Source organism: Hylobates moloch, unplaced genomic scaffold (assembly GCF_009828535.3).
Source record: "Hylobates moloch isolate HMO894 unplaced genomic scaffold, HMol_V3 SCAFFOLD_8, whole genome shotgun sequence".
NCBI lineage: Eukaryota > Metazoa > Chordata > Mammalia > Primates > Hylobatidae > Hylobates > Hylobates moloch.
Window position 1 is genome coordinate 34802871 of NW_026652283.1, and position 16759 is coordinate 34819629.

Here is a 16759-nt window from a genome sequence, read left to right on the forward strand (position 1 = left end):
TTTTTTAAAAAATCCAGGTTTGTGCAGGTTACTCTATTTACATCTGGGAGCAGAGCTGTCCCCACATCAGGCACAGCAGCTGCACTTCTCTGACACCCCTTTGCAGATGCAGCCCCCGGCACACTTGGCACAGCCCACGGGGCAGCAGGAGCAGCAGCTCTTCTTGCAGGAGGTGCATTTGCACTCTTTGCACGTGCAAGAGCCAGCGCACGTGCAGGAGCCACCAGTGGCACAGGAGCAGCTGGGGTCCATTTCGAGCAAACGAGATGCTGGAGCTCCCACTGGTGAGGCCAAAAAGCAGTCAGGCAGTTGGAAAGCGCGCTGCCTTTTTCATTCTTAAGTTCCACGGTGAAGCTGGTCTGACATAGTCACAGAGACAATAACCCTAAAGACCTATGATCAGCATCCCTCTTGAAAGCTCATCTCATCTTTCCATACTTTTTCAATTCAAATCTATACCTTGAAATGTCTTGATAGGCTCTAGAATCCAAGAATACCATGCCTCTATCTTATACATTAATACAGCATTAAGGCCATACCTCCCTTTCTCTCTTCTGACACATATTCTTTTTTTTTTTTGAGACAGAGTCTCACTATGTCGCCCAGGATGGAGTGCGGTGGCGTGATCTCGGCTTACTGCAATCTTCTCCCAAGTTCAAGTGATTCTCCTGCCTCAGCCTCTCGAGTAGCTGGGATTACAGGCGCCCGCCACCATGCCCAGCTTTTTTTTTTTTTTTTAGTAGAGACGGGGCTTCACCATATTGGCAAGGCTGGTCTTGAACTCCTGACCTCTGGTGATTTGCCTGTCTTGGCTTCTCAAAGTGTTGCGATTACAGGTGTGAGCCACTGTGCTCAGCCATGACACATATTCTTCATGTAAAGATTCAGAATTTATCAGCACTAATGTCAACCATTTCTTGTAGTTCATTTACCAAAAATTAGTCTCACACAAACAATCCAATATATTTATATAACTATTAGCCTTTCTGATTAATTCCAAATATGTCAATTAAATGCTCAGATTACTCTAAAAAGAAATATAATACTTGTATAAAATAAAATTTTAGCCAGGTGAGATGGCTCATGCCTGTAATCTCAGCACTTTGGGAGGCTGAGGCAGGAAGATCGCTCGAGGCCAGCATTTTTAGACCAGCCTGGGCAACACAGCAAGACCTTTTATCTTAAAAAAAAAAAAAGGCCAGGCACGGTGGCTCACACCTGTAATCCCAGCACTTTGGGAGACTGAGGCGGGCGAGTCACAGGTCAGATGTTCGAGACCAGCCTGGCCAACATGGTGAAACGCTGTCTCTACTAAAAATACAAAAAATTAGCTGGGCATGGTGGCGGGCGCCTGTAATCCCAGCTACTCAGGAGGCTGAGGCAGGAGAATTGCTTGAACCCAGGAGGTGGAGGTTGCAGTCAGCAGAGATTGCGCCACCATGGGCGTCACTCCAGTCTAGGTGGCAGTGCGAGACTCCATCTCAAAAAAAAAAAAAAAAGAAAAATCAGCCAGTCATGGTGACACAGGCCTGCAGTCACAGCTACTTGGGAGGCTGAGGTGGGAGGACTGCTTGAGGCTGGGAGGTTAAGGCTCCAGTGAGCCACGTTTGCGCCACTGCACTCCAGCCTGGGTGACAGTGAGATTCTGTCTGAAAAAATAATAAATACATAAATAAATGGAAAGTCATTAAAGTTCATCACACAATTTTTTTTTTTTTTTTGGAGACAAGGTCTCACTCTTGTCACCCAGCTTCTGGACAGTAGTGTGATGATACCTCACTGCAACCTGAAACTCCTGGGCTCAAGTGATCCCACCTCAGGCCCCCAAGTAGCAGTGCATACCACCATGCCCAGCTAACTTTTTTTTTTTTGTAGAGACAGGGTTGGTCTTGCTGTGTTGCCCAGGCTGGTCTGGAACTCCTGTCTTCAAGCAACCCTCCCGCCTTAGCCTCCCAAAGCATTGGAATTACAGGCGTGAGCCACCATGCTTGGTCTATCACACACATTTTTAGAAACATCAGTAATTGTAGGTTTCCGTGTTGCCATCTGCACTCTGTCCTCTATTCCAATACTCTCTCGAAATATTCAAAGACCTCAAATAACTTGTGCAAAAAGCTAATAACATTTTCTGGGATTTATTCTACAGTTTGCTTGTTTATTTGAATGTACGTAAGATGTTAATCATAGCAACTCAAGTTCTCACGTTTATCATAGATTCTGCAAATTGACTTGAGAATGACGCTGAAAATATAAATGACAATGTATCCCCTATGTTATATAATACAGGCTGTATTAAAACTCTTCTCAGAAAGAGCAGTGAGAATAGGTCAACCTATGAATGCAAATGATTCATATCCTGTAGGAGTTCTGAGCAAATTTACCCCACCTAGCTGCAAAATAACTACTAAAGATAAACAACGTGTCTCCTCAAGACAGTGACTAGCTTGTTATTTTGCATTAAATGGGAAAGTTACTGGATGACCTCAGAAAAGCATTAAGTCAACTTCTAAAGACACAAATTAAGTGGACAGCTAGTAGGGACCCTTGAACACGTCATCATCCATTCCTACCTCACATGGCAGAAGTAAATGTTTATTAACATTCCCCCAGCCCCCACTTCTTTTTTTTTTTTTTTTGAGACGGAGTTTCGCTCTTGTTGCCCAGGCTGGAGTGCAATGGCGTCATCTCGGCTTACTGCAACCTCTGCCTCCTGGGTTCAAGCGATTCTCCTGCCTCAGCCTCCCAAGTAGCTGGGCTTACAGGCGACCGCCACCATGCCCAGCTACATTTTTTGTATTTTTAGTAGAGACAGCGTTTCACCATGTTGGCCAGGCTGGTCTCAAACTCCTGGCCTTCAAGTGATCTGCCTGCCTCAGCCTCCCAAAGTGCTGGGATTACAAGTGTGAGCCACCGTGCCCAGCCCACTTCTTTTTTTTGTTTTTCTTGAAAAAGAACAACATTGGATAGGATTGACAATGTCAATTTTGAGTGTGTAATTTGGTGCCAAGGAAGTAAAATAACGCCAAATACTCATGAATCCACAGCAATCTATTACTATGACACCGAATTACTCAGGGCACAAGATTTGGCATTCCTGTTTTTGGGTACCTGGTCTGGGCTCTTGCCTCTGACTCATGCTGCATGACACGGAGCTATTACAATCTCCAAACCGGACTGGTGCGGTTGCTCACGCCTGTAATCCCAGCACTTTGGGAGGCCGAGGCAGGTGGATCACCTGAGGTCAGGAGCTCAAGACCAGCCTGGCCAACATGGCAAAACCCCGTCTCAACTAAAAATACAAAAATTAGCCAGGCATGGTGGCACATGCCTATAATCCAGCTACTCAGGAGGCTGAGGCAGGAGAATTGCTTGAAACTGGGAAGCGGAGGTTGTAGTGAGCCAAGATCATACCATTGCACTCCAGCCCGGGCAACAAAAGAGAAATTCCATCTCAAAAAACAAAACAAAACAAAACAAAACAAAAACTCCAAACCTTAGCTTCTATTCCACCAAATGGAGGTATAGGTACTTGTCGCATTCAAACGTAGCTAAACACGTTCTAAAACTGTATGTGAGACCTTGTCCTCAAAGATGTATGGCGTAAAAACATTGCACACTCTGTCCTACTTCCTGGCCTTTACTTACATACTCTATTCCTTCTACCCAGAAATGTCTTGTCCTTACTTCTTGCCCTGACAAGTACCCATTTAAGAACCAACTCCAGTGTCATTTTCTCTGTAAAATATACTTAACCTCTCTAGGCAGCTGGTTGCCTACTTCATGGGTGTGCACAATTATTTTGTAACACTTATCACATTATATTGTAACTATCTGTTTATATGCTTGCCTCCCAAACCACACTGGACTTAAGGAGACATATCATCCACTTTTTAATCTCAGTCTAGTATACTGGTTCGTGCTCAAAATACCTGTGTTGCATGAATGACAGAGACCCTCTCTTGTTTTGGTTGTTTGACTTTCCCCAGGGCATTCTAGGTCTTCTCCTAGGCCATCACTCTGCTCTAAAGCAATCTTTTCAACGTATCCATGTATCTATTGGCTTATTATATGCCAGGAACTATAACCTAATCCTAAAATTTCATATAAACCCACTTCAGTGGTAAACCCCTAAGTTCTGAATAGGGTAATCTTCTTCCCGAATAGTTGAAAAAAAACCCCACACTTATAACCAAGGAGCCAAGGGTGGGTGGATTGTTGACTCAGGTTCGAAACCATCTGGCAAATGGCAAAAAAAAAAACAAAAATTAGCTAGGCGTGGTGGTGCATGCCTGTAGTCCCAGCTACTCAGGAGGCTGAGGTGGGAGGATGGCTACAGCCCGGGAGGTGGAGGTTGCAGTGAGCAAAGATCGTGCTACTGCACTCCAGCCTGGGAGATAGAGCTAAACTCTGTCTCAAAAAAAAAAAAAAAAAAAAGAAAAAGAAAAGAAAAGAAAATACCTCATTCTTGAGACCCAATCTGCCCTGTCCACCTTGTTCCTTCTCTTCCATGTCCCATGCTGGTGCATCTTTCCTACTCTGCTCTTTTAGCTTAACCAACCAGTCAGGTTTGCTAATTAGAAGCTAAAAGAAAGGTGTAGAAAATTACATGCTGTGAAGAATACAGACACAGCTGGGTGCAGTGGCTCACGTTCATAACCCCAGAACTTTGTCAGGCAAAGGCAGGAGGATCACTTGAACCCAAGAGTTCAAGACCAGCCAGGGCAACATGGTGAAATCCCATCTCTACGAAAGACACAAAAATTAGGCCGGGCACGGTGGCTCACGCCTGTAATCCCAGCACTTCGGGAGGCCGAGGTGGGTGGATCACCTGAGGTCAGGAGTTCGAGACCAGCCTGGCCAACGTGACGAAACCCCATCTCTACTAAAAATACAAAAAAATTAGCTGGGCATGGTGGCGTGCACTTGTAGTCCCAGCTACTCCCAGCTACTCGGGAGGCTGAGGCAGGAGAATCGCTTGAATCCAGGAGGCAGAGATTGCTGTGAGCCGAGATTGCACCATTGCACTCCAGCCTGGGTGACAGAGTGAGACTCTCTCTTCAAATAACAACAACAAAAACTAGCCGAGTGTGGTGGGGTGTGGTGGCGTGTGGTGGCACATGCCTGCAGTCCCAGCTACTTAGGAAGCTGAGGTGGGAGGATCACCTGAGCCTGGGAGGTTGAGGTTCTAGTGAGCTGAAATTGCACCACTGCACTCCAGCACGGGCAACAGAGTTACAGAGTTAAACCCTACTTCAAAAAAATAAAAAATAATAAAAAAGAGACTACAGACCACTCCCCCCAGCCCCCGCTGCTTACGTTCATACAACTTTTACTCATTTTATTAATTTCCTAAATCTTCAGAAACATCGTAAAGTGACAAGCTAGACCACAGCATTACTTAGCTTCAGCCCTGGAAAGAAAGATTTCCATTAGTATAAATTTGATTATGCTCCAATAGACTTTGGTGGCTAAAGAAATGTGTTCCTATATTATGTCTGTACTTTCCATCCCCAAGTCATGTAACATAACTAGGTTACCCATTTACAAACAGACCCCTAGTAGGCATCAGGGTGGTAGACATACGCCAAGTTGTCACAATGAACTGTACCCTTAACATCTTCATTTTTCCTGCCCTACTTAAGACTCATCTCTAGGCTAGACAACTCCAACAGCCTCCTTATCTGGTCTCCCTATTCCCCACTCCATCCAAATTCCATTCTAGAAGGTTACTCTTTTGCTTAAAATCCTTCAAAGAAAAAGAAAAAAGAAAAAAAGTGCTTCAACCCAAAACTTATTTCCATGGCTTACACAGGCCTATCGACCTGAATCCAGTCCACGTTTTCAGGTTGATCTCTAGTCACTTCCCAGGTATGGGGTCTCGCTATTATCCAGCCTGGTCTCGAACTCCTGGGCTCAACTAATCCTCCCACTTCAGCCTCCTACGTAGCTGGGACCACAGGTGCAAACCACCATGACTGCTCCTCTGTGAAGTCTTTCTTGAAACCGTCATGCAAAATCTATTGTTCTTTCATCTATCTAAGAGCACCCGTATTTTCTTTAGTATTTATCACATGACATTTGTATAATTTTCTATCTATCTATGTATCAATTATCTGTCTCCTCTACCAGGTGAAACTTCCTATCAAGAAAACCATGTCTAAGTTCTTTCTGTAATACCCAGTACTCACCCAGGGTTCAACATTGTATCATTCTGAAAGTATCTGTTGAAGGCAGGTGTGGTGGCTCACACCTGTAATCCCAGCACTTTGGGAGGTCGAGGCAGGTGGATCACTTGAAGTCAGGAATTCAAGACCAGCCTGGCCAACATGGTGAAACCCTGTCTCTACTAAAAATACAAAAATTAGCTGGGCATTGTGGCACGTGCCTATAATCCCAGATACTTGGGAGGCTGCGGCAGAAGAATCGCTTGAACCCAAGAGGCAGAGGTTGCAGTGAGCTGAGATGGCACAACTGCACTCCAGCCTGGGCGACAAAGCAAGACTCCATCTCAAAAAAAAGTTGTCTGTTGAATTGAATGATCACCTGTCTATCCTATTCTTGCTTATCTCTTTCATCTCTATTCTTCCTCTGAGAACTATGCTGCTCATATTTCTTATCTTTCTCATCAAAATTCATCTATGTACCATACTCTTCTAGAACCTAATTGAAAGACTTTGTACACAGAGTTGTAGAAATGGTTGGAATATAGATATCCTAGTCTAGAGGCATGAGCTCTCAATCTATTCAGACCATAAGGTTTATGGTTAAATAAGGACACTAACCAAAAGCAGGCCAGCATGGTAACTATTAAAGGAGTTTAGGGAAAGTTTGAGTTAAGCCTTAAAGATGCTACAGAAAAAACAAAAACCTGTTTCCTGGTGATCTAAATTGGGGAAATCATATTATATTGAAGATTTATACTACATATTAGCATATTAGCATGTTTAAAGATTTAAGAAACTCATAAACTTGTTTTATTTTGTTTAACCCAGTATTTTCCAAGCTTATTTCCTCACAAAACATTTTTCTTTCAAGTAATGCCTATAACATACCTTAGGAAATAGTGATGTGAGTGAAAAATAGAAAATAAAATCAAAAGATGGTTGGAGATGGCCAGGCGTGGTGGCTCACGCCTGTAATCCCAGCACTTTGGGAGGCTGAGGCAGGCGGATCACGAGGTCAGGAGATCGAGACCATCCTGGCTAACACGGTAAAACCCCGTCTCTACAAAAAATACAAAAAATTAGCCAGGTGTGGTTGCAGGCACCTGTAGTCCCAGTTACTTGGGAGGCTGAGGCAGGAGAATGGCATGAACCCTGGAGGCGGGGCTTGCAGTGAGATTGCACCACTGCACTCCAGCCTGCCTGGGTGACGCAGCGAGACTCCATCTTAAAAAAAAAAAAAAAAAAAAAAAAGATGGTTGGAGACTGTAAAGGAGCTTAAATGATAAGGATAGCTCAAATAAGTTCTCAAAGACATAATGAGAAGTCATCTTCTAGGTTAGGTAGTCAATGAATAGTCTTCAGCAGGTGAGTGATACAGATGTTCTCCTTTAGTACAAGTACTTTGGCAAATCTGAGACAGATGTATTGGGATGGAGGATGGTGTACTTGCACAAGAGGAGGGGGTGGTGTGGAGTTGGGGAATGCAGGGAAAAGCTGTGGAACAGGAGGTATGGAGCCAAATCAAGAGAAGAGGTTCAGGGAGGCTTCAGAAAGCAAAAATCCTCCTTCACTGACTGAAATTTGTCTTGCTCAAAGAGCTTGCTTGCTCTTCCCTCATAAATGTGCTAGGGATGAACAAAAGCTTCCTGTTTATGGGATGGTCCAGTCTAGTTGTCTGGGAAGGCCAATAGCTGATACTATTTCCTGGGATCAGGTGGGAGGAAGGATTCTGCAGATGACAGAGGCAGCAATGAAAGGCTGGAGTGGTGCACCTGCACAAAGAATTTAGGTCAAGACAGCCTTATCCCTTCTTATTCATCTGTACAGAAGATCTGCCCCTGTACACCAGGAAATTTTCTGTTGCCTACTTTGCTCACCCGTCAGTCTCCTGGGGATTCTGAAAGGGTTTTAAGATTAGCAACAGGACACTTGAGAGGAAAACATTACAGTTACATGATTTCGGGGTTTCTGAAAAGACATACTTGGGCAGAGACTCAAAAGCGTAAAAGATCAACTGTACCAATTATTAGCAATGAAACACTAGGCCCCATATTTAAACTTCTCTGGTTTCTCCTTTATAAAATGCATGTCAATATCCACCTGGATGAGACTAAAATGAAATTATGTCTGAATGAGATTATAGTCTGAAGACTATAAAGAACTATAAAAAATCAGTTATTTGTATTTTGAACTAATTTTATCTCATTTGACAGCTTGTTTTAAGATAATACTAGGCCATATTGTTCTTAGTATATTAAATAACAATGTGAGGCCGGGCACAGTGGCTCAGGCCTGTAATCCCAGCACTTTGGGAGGCCGAGGCAGGCGGATCACGAGGTCAGGAGATCGAGACCATCCTGGCTAACACGGTGAAGCCCCGTCTCTACTAAAAATACAAAAAATTAGCCGAGCGAGGTGGTGGGCGCCTGTAGTCCCAGCTACGCGGGAGGCTGAGGCAGGAGAATGGCGTGAACCCCGGGGGACGGAGCCTGCAGTGAGCCAAGATCGTGCCACCGCACTCCAGCCTGGGTGAAAGAGCGAGACTCCTTCTCAAAAAAAAAAACAAAACAAAAAAACAACTAACCAGGTGTGGTGGTGGGTGCTTGTGGTCTCAGCTACTCGGGAGGCTGAGGCAGGAGAATGGTGTGAACCCGGGAGGCAGAGCTTGCAGTGAGCAGAGATGGTGCCACTGCACTCCAGCCTGGGTGACGGAGTGAGACCCCGTCTCAAAAAAAAAAAAAATTATAATGTGAATGTTTTCCCACTGAAATTGGTTCCCTTATTTATGAATAAAATAAAACCACATTTGAGTGTAAGAAAAGAAAAATCCAAAACTCTTTGCTTTATTCTGTAAACAAATCATGAATCTCTGAATGTATGGTGTTCTTGTTATTATGAGTAATTATAGTAAAACTAATGAGCAGAACCTGTAAGATTGCTCACATGCCCCCCTCACCCTACCAAATGCACATACAAACAAGGCAGAGGGGAGACCTGATCAATTTGGCTGGCAAGAACTTTATCTGTGGGCAGTAAACATGGTCAGGTATGGGAATAGGAGATAACTGGGACTTGGACTTCTAGTGTTTATCCATGACCTCTACCAGCCCCAGAAGAATAGAACAATTTGTTTAAAAAATAAAACAAAGGAGCTGGGTGCAGTGGTTCGTGCCTATAATCCCAGTTACTCAGGAGGCTGAGGTGGGAGTACTGCTTTAGCCAAGGAGTTCGAGGTTGTAGTAAGGCATGATCATGCCACTGCACTCCAGCCTGGGCACAGAGTGAGACTCCGTCTCTAAAACAAAACAAAACAACACTGTTCAAAACAAAACAAAGGAACCATGGCATCCAGTAAGAACACAGAAGCTATTTTTTTTCCTGGCATTAAAAAGAGGCAGCAATAAATAATCCCAGGACTTTGGGAGGCCAAGGTGGGAAAACAGCTTGAGCCCCGGAGTTCGAGACCAGCCTGGGCAACACAGGGAGACCCTGTCTCTACAAATAATAATAATAATATTAATAATAATAATTAGCTGGGCTTGGTGGCATGCACCCGTGGTCCCAGCTACTTGAGATGCTGAGGCAGGAGGATCGCCTGAGCCCAGGAGGTTGAGGCTGCAGTGAGCCGTGATTGCACCACTGCTGCACTCCAGCTTGGGTGACAGAGCGAAACCCTGTCTCAAAAAAAAAGAGATGCAAAGCCACTAGCCACATCCCAAGGGAGAACTCGGGCATCTATTTGGCAACTAACAGAATTTTAAAGTTACTCCCTATAACCACTTTCAACTGAAGATCTCAAAACACTGTGTAAACATTAATTAAACCTCTCAAGTCAGGAAAGAATTAGGCCTATTTCAGATAAGAAAAATAACGTAGGCAGGAGGCTGTTAACAACAGGAATCAGAAAGGAAGCTAGATTCTAGTATCTCTGGCTTTCTCCATGTTGTCCTCAGGCTACGCTTAATGAAATGCACCCAAGCAGCAGCATCCTCAATGATGTGGCTATGTTGACGAGCAAATGCTTTTTAAAACAGGGGCTGAGTGGAAGGAATATTGGCATTGGTTGGAATTAAGACCCCTGTTCTAAGCCTGGTTCCACCACTTACTAGTTATATGAACCTGAACAAGTCATTCAATTTCCTTAACCTTTAGTTTCCTCATTTGTAAAACTATATCAAACCTAAACCTATCTCACAAGGTTGTGAATATCGAATTAAATTATATATGCCTGGCACACAGGTATTGAGAGGCCAGCTTTCTTCTTTCCCCGAACTCCACCTTAAGTCCGTAGATGATACATATAAAAAAATACACAGTTTATATATGACTATATATATGATTATCATTCTTTTAACTAATTAAAAAAATAAAATCTGGAGGATACTAACATAATACTTGGCTAAAATAAGAAATGGCCTAATTTTTTAATAACTTCCAAATAGTTCAGAATTGTCGCCAAGCTTGAAAATTATTTTCTGTGCATTTTTATTGATGTGAGCAAAGGCAGAAACTGACTTTAGAAAAATTAAAAATAAACAGGGACCTTTTCCAGAAGGATGACCTGCCACATTTCTTAGAACTCAAGGAAACATCTCAGAAAGGAGTTAATGTACTATTCCAAAATTAACTATGCAGTGTTTTGTTTTGTTTTTTCTTCAGACGGAATCTCGCTCTGTCACCTAGGCTGGAGTATAGTGGCCTGATCTCGGCTCACTGCAACCTCTGCCTCACGGGTTCAAGCGATTCTGCCTCAGTCTCCTGGGTAGCTGGGACTACAGGTGTGCATCACCATGCCCGGCTGATTTTTGTATTTTTAGTAGAGACAAGATACCACTATGTTGGCCAGGCTGGTCTCGAGCTCCTGACCTCAGGTGACCCGCCCGCCTTGGTCTCCCAGAATGCTAGGACTATAGGCGTAAGCCACCGAGCCTGGCCTGTGTTCTCTTAGTGTTCATTTGGTTAAGAAAATAGATCAACAGTATCTGTAAAACTTTAATATAAATTAACCTCAGAAGGCCAGTAAGATCACCAGCCATAAACAGACAGTTCCATGAACCTAAAAGGTCCTTCCTGATACTTATTAACTGAAAGTGAAAGTGAGCCACCATAAACACCATTCCTTTGACCACAGCACTTCAAAGTAATTTAGAAACCCCATCTCATGAGGTTAAATAACATACCCATTTCTAAATAAGTTCGGCAGAATTAAAAACAGAAGTTAACTCTTCTTACTCTCCTAGACACTCTAAGACAGCTCCTTTTGAAAGGAGACAACCAGCAGCATCATGGAGATTTCAAAACAACTTTGATACATAGGCTACAATTAAAAGTCCTTAACTCCTTTGAAGCTAAAGATCACACAACTTTTTACTAGCATTAGGTTTACACACTGCAAGGAGTCCCCAGCATCTTTTTGTCGCCAAAACATGACACACAAGAATAAAATTATCTGCCCAAGGTCACAGAGCAGGTAATGGCTGTCTGACTCCCAACTACTTAAATGAGCCCCTCTTCCTGCGTGCAACGCCTTCATGGGATATACTGACAGTAACAGTTAGACTTCTAAAGGCGGGGAGGGCGAGGAAGGTCTCCACTGAATGCTTCAGATAGGAAAATCTGGTGTATCATGTCTCTGCAGATATTGCATATTTTAATTTACTGCCCTTTAAAATTCAGCCTACATGGTGCATTAAAAAGACTGTCATCAAGAACTCAAGATTAAAGGGGTTCAGAAACACAATTTCTCTTATCACACCAACCTCTGGGCATTCTTCTCAGTTGCCCCCATTGAGTCTCTGGACCAAGAACATGTCTGTCCATCCCTCACCCTACTACCCAAGGCAGCAAGGTAAGAACGACAGAGTGCCTCCCGATAGCATGGCACGAACACACAGTGCTCAGGGTACCCCGGAGCCTATTCCGCGGTACCTCCATCCCAACTTTCAGCGGTGGTTGTCAGGGAGAACACGCCTTCTTCTGCAATGCTGCTAAGTCTGCCCCTAGCCAAGTGGACACACCCCTCCGACGCGCTGCCCCCTCAGAATATTCTCATTCCCTCCTTGGCCAAATATCTCCTCCCCGCTCTCATTAAGAGATACTCCCCACCTTGGCCGGGAGCGGTAGCTCACGCCTGTAATCCCAGCACTTTGGGAGGCGGAGGCAGGCGGATCACCTGAGGTCAGCAGTTCGAGACCAGCCTGGCCAACATGGTGAAACCCGATCTCTACTAAAAATACAAAAATTAGCCGGGTGTGGTGGCACGCGCCTGTAATCCCAGCTACTCGGGAGGCTGAGGCAGGAGAATCGCTTGAACCTGGGAGGAGGAGGTTGCAGTGAGCAGAGATCGCGCCATTGTACTCCAGCCTGGCCGTCTTCGAAAAAAAAAAAAAAAAGATACTGTCCTCACCTCCAGACAGAGGGCATTCCCCCAACAAAAAAAATCTCTCCCTGTCTCCTAACTTGATGGACAGCTCCCTTCCCCTCACCGAATGCTTAGCAGCCACCTCGAGCCCTGGGGCAGGGGGCGGGGTGTCGGGTGCGTTGACCCCATTAGTCTGGGCTTGCCTGACGGTTACCACCCCGCCGAAGCTGCAACCTTACGGGTTTCCCTGCGTGGGATACCCACGCGGGGTCCCCGCTGCCCCCAGCCACGCCCCTCGGCCGCAGCCCGCCGCCACCCGCGCCACGCCCCCGCGCTCACCCGCAGTCCGGGGCCGGGCACCAGCGGCAGTCGGGGTCCGAGGCTAGGTAGCGGCGCAGCATGAACTCCTCGTACTTGTGCATAAGCGGCGGGTCGGCGAGCAGCAAGCGGATGTCGTGCGGGTTGAGTCGCTCGCTGCACTCGGGGCAGCTGATGGGCACCCTGCTCTCGCTTATCTCCAGGCGCAGGTAGTGGCGGAGGCAGTCCCGGCACGAGCGGTGCGGACAGCTGAGGAGGCGCGGGGCCCGCTCAGGCGGCAGCCGCACCAGGCACAGCGGACACTCCACCTCCTCCGCGCCCGGGCCGCCGCCCTCTACCGCCTCCTCATCGTCGAACCCGGGCTCCGCCGCCACCGCCGCGGCCTCCGCCTCGGCCTCGGCGGCCGGCTCGGCGGGCACCGCCTCGGGCGGCGGGGCCTGGGCCGCGGCAGGGGCCGGGGCGGGAGGCGGCGGCGGCGCAGCCGGGGGCGGCGGCTCGGCCTGCGGCTTGGCCCGGGCGCGGCGGCCGCGGGCCGAGGCAGAGAAGACGCTGTGCAAGGTGAGGCGCCGGCGCCGGCCGCCGCTGCGGCACTTGGGGTCGGGCGCGGCCGCATGTAGGGATGTGGAGCGCGGCGATTCGGAGTCCTTCTCGGAGCCCATGGCCCGCAGAGGCCGAGGGGCCAGGGGCGCCCAGCACCGCCACAGCTCCCGCCTCAGCGCCTCTCAGCCAGCGCCCGGCCGCCGCCGCCCCCACCGCCTCAACCGCCCTCCCGAAGATAGAAGCTGAGAGGCAACGACGAAGTGGTTATAAAGCCTCCGCCCCGCGCGCCGCTGCCCCGCGCAGGCGCTTCGCTCAAACACCTCACAACCCTCGCGCCCCAGTCTAGGGGTGCGCCGGGCAGGGCCGAGCGGGGTGGGGCCGGGCGAGCTGGGGCGGAGCTCCGCCTCCTGCCGGTCAGGTGGTTCCAGGGCCGCCATGTTGCGGAGACTGAGCGATCCTATCCCACTGCTCTCCCTGGTCTCCGCCCCCAATTCCATCACCTTGACACCCAAGGTGGACTTTTTGGTTTGCCGTTACTCACGGGTTGATTGCCACTTCCAGTAAATGATGGTTCAGTTACATTATTTATAAGAAGCAGACGGGGGTTGATCAGATGGTGACTCCCAACTGGTTCACCTTCCAACATTTCTGTTTATTAAGCAGACAGCATAAATTAATAAAGAATATATTCATTCATTGAGCCTCTACAAAGTGCGAGGCATTAGTAAATAAAACAGACAAGGTCCCCTATTGCAAGGGATTTACAGAATAAAGTCCAAATTTCTTAGTCTAGCATCCAGTGTTCTCTATATATTTAATAAACCCTATGTATATAATAATCTATTTCTAGGGTCACTTACCATTCTATCCTCCTGGTATCTTGCTTACTTACCAAACTTGTAGAAGGAGACCCAGCGTTTTCTTGCCTGGCAATGCCTTTGCCTTTCTTTTTCTAGTTCCCCATTCCTCTGACTGGGGGAGGATCTGGACCCTTAGGCTTCCTAGTGGGAGGCAGGCAAACAGCTTCAACAACAGGAATGTATCAGGATTACATTCAATTGCAAATAACAAAAGAAAAAAATAGCTTAAGATTGAAATTTATCTTTTTTTTTTTTTTTTTTTCCTGAGACAGTTTTGCTGTCACCCATGTTGGAGTGCAGTGGTGTGATCACAGCTCACTGCAGCCTCAACCTCCCAAGCTTAAGCGATCCTCCCACCCCAGCCTCCGGAGTAGCTGGGAGCACAGGTGCGCCACCAGGCCTGCCTATTATTTTTATTTTTTTCATGGAGATGAAATCTCCCTGTGTTGCTCAGGCTGGTCTCGAGCTCCTGGGCTCAAGCGATCCTCCTGCCTTGGCCTCTCAAAGTGCTAGGATTGCAGTCATGAGCCACTGCACCCAGCCAGAAATTTCCCTTTTTCCATGAAATATAAGTCCAAAAGTAGGCAGTTCAGGGCTGTTCAGCCATCCTCAGTATTTGGCTTCCAGTGTTAAGGTCACCTCACTATGGTCCATATTCCAAACAGTGGGAAGGAAAAAGGGAAGAAAAATGCATCCTCTTCCTTTTAAGAAGACTGCCTTGGGGCTGGGCGCGCTGGCTCACGCCTGTAATCCCAGCACTTTGGGAGGCCCAGGCGGGCGGATCACGAGGTCAGGAGATCAAGACCATCCTGGCTAACACAATGAAATCCCGTGTCTACTAAAAATATAAAAAATTAGCCGGGCGTGGTGGCGGGTGCCTGTAGTCCCAGCTACTCGGAAGGCTGAGGCAGGAGAATGGCGTGAACCCGGGAGGCGGAGGTTGCAGTGAGCCGAGATTGCGCCACTGCACTCCAGCCTGGGCGACAGAAAAAAAAAAAAAAAAAAAAAAAAAGGACTGCTTTGGAAGTCCCGCACATTTTTGCCAAAACATACTCACATGGCCATACTCAGCTGCAAGGGAGCCTGGGAAACATTCTCTTAACTGGGTACGATGTGCCCAGCTAACAATGAGTGCTCTGTTATTAATAAGAAATGGGAAGATGGGCCAGGAGCTGTGGGTCGCACCTGTAATTACAACACTCTGGGAGGCCTAGGCAGGTGAATCTCTTAAGCCCAGGAGTTTGAGACCAGCTTGAGCAACATGGCAAAACCCCATCTCTACAAAAAATACAAAAATTATCTGGGTGTGATGGAGTGTGCTTGTAGTCCCCGCTACTTGGGAGACTGAGGTGGGAGGAATGCTTGAGTCTGGGAGGTTGAAACTGCAGTGAGCCGTGATTATGCCACTGCACTCCAGCCTGGGTGACACAAAAAGACACCGTCTCAAAAGGTGGAAACCAGCTGTGATATTTTAAACCAGGTCTCCAGAACTTCAAACTTTTGACATAAAACAAGAAGGGGAGCCAACAAAGAAAACTGAAAAGCAGGGGCCAGTGACATAAAAGAAGAACTAAGCAGGCATGATGTCACAGACACCAACATAGTATGTTCCCAGAAGGGAGTGGTCAGTTGTGACAAATGCTGCTGAGAAATCAAGAAAGATAAGAACAGAGATGTGACCGCTGGATTTGGCAAACCAAAGAGTCCTAAAGGAGGGGGAGAGTTTAATCCTCAAATAGGAAGGAGGTTTGATGCTGGATGGCTAAAACAACAATTAATGTCTATATTTATCTGGCAGAATAGGCTAGACTTGGCTATGGTAACAAACAAGCCAAATGTCTCAATGGCATAACACAACAATGGTATATCTTTTCCACTCATGCAAAGCTGGTTATGGGTTAAGGCACTCTCCAGGGTAGCTCTCAACTCTCCTGGGTAACTCAGAGATCCAGACTACTTCTGTCTTGGGCTCCACCATCTCAATGCAAAGCTTTCAGTATTGCCTCAAAAAGAGAGCTGGAGGCCGGGCACGGTGGCTCATGCCTGTAATCCCAGCACTTTGGGAGGCCAAGGCGGGCAGATCACCTGAGGTCAGGAGTTCAAGACCAGCCTGGCCAACATGGTGAAACCCCATCTCTAAAAATACAAAAGTTAGCTGGGCGTGGTAGGGGCGCCTGTAATCCCAGCTATTCAGGAGGCTGAGGCAGGAGAATCACTTCAACCCGGGAGGTGGAGGTTGCAGTGAGCGGAGATTACACCACTGCACTCCAGCCTGGACGAGAGGGCAAGACTCTGTGTCAAAAACAAACAAACAAACAAAAAAACTGCAAAGAAGGCTGGGAAATGTAGGAAGAAACCATAAGCCATTTAGTAAGCAGTAGTATCATCTCTGCCACAGTTCCCTATAGTCATCTTTGACTCTGTTCTCAGTGCCCAACGTCCTAATCAATTGCAGAGCCCCCTTAGAGGAGGTATATGCTTATGGTGGGAATGGAGGGTAGGAGAGAGGGCTGCCT

General features: G+C 46.8%; 2 protein-coding genes across 4 annotated transcripts in view; both read right to left on the reverse strand.

Annotated features, from left to right (window-relative positions):
- The window catches only part of RNF19B (ring finger protein 19B), a 30913-nt gene extending 17181 nt beyond the window's left edge, over positions 1 to 13732 (reverse strand). The window contains exon 1 of one of the 3 annotated variants that reach the window (XM_032160130.2): positions 12865 to 13732. In XM_032160130.2, the coding sequence (XP_032016021.1) occupies positions 12865 to 13502 (638 nt within the window). In that variant the 5' untranslated portion in view covers positions 13503 to 13732. The remainder of the gene's footprint in view (positions 1 to 12864) is intronic. The other 2 variants (XM_032160127.2, XM_032160129.2) reach the window with 2 other exon arrangements.
- Positions 26 to 298, reverse strand: LOC116472899 (metallothionein-1E-like). Its single transcript, XM_032758180.2, has one exon. It carries the CDS (start codon positions 250 to 252, stop codon positions 67 to 69), a length of 186 nt encoding a protein of 61 aa, XP_032614071.1. The 5' UTR covers positions 253 to 298; the 3' UTR covers positions 26 to 66.
- Positions 13733 to 16759: the final 3027 nt, after the last annotated feature.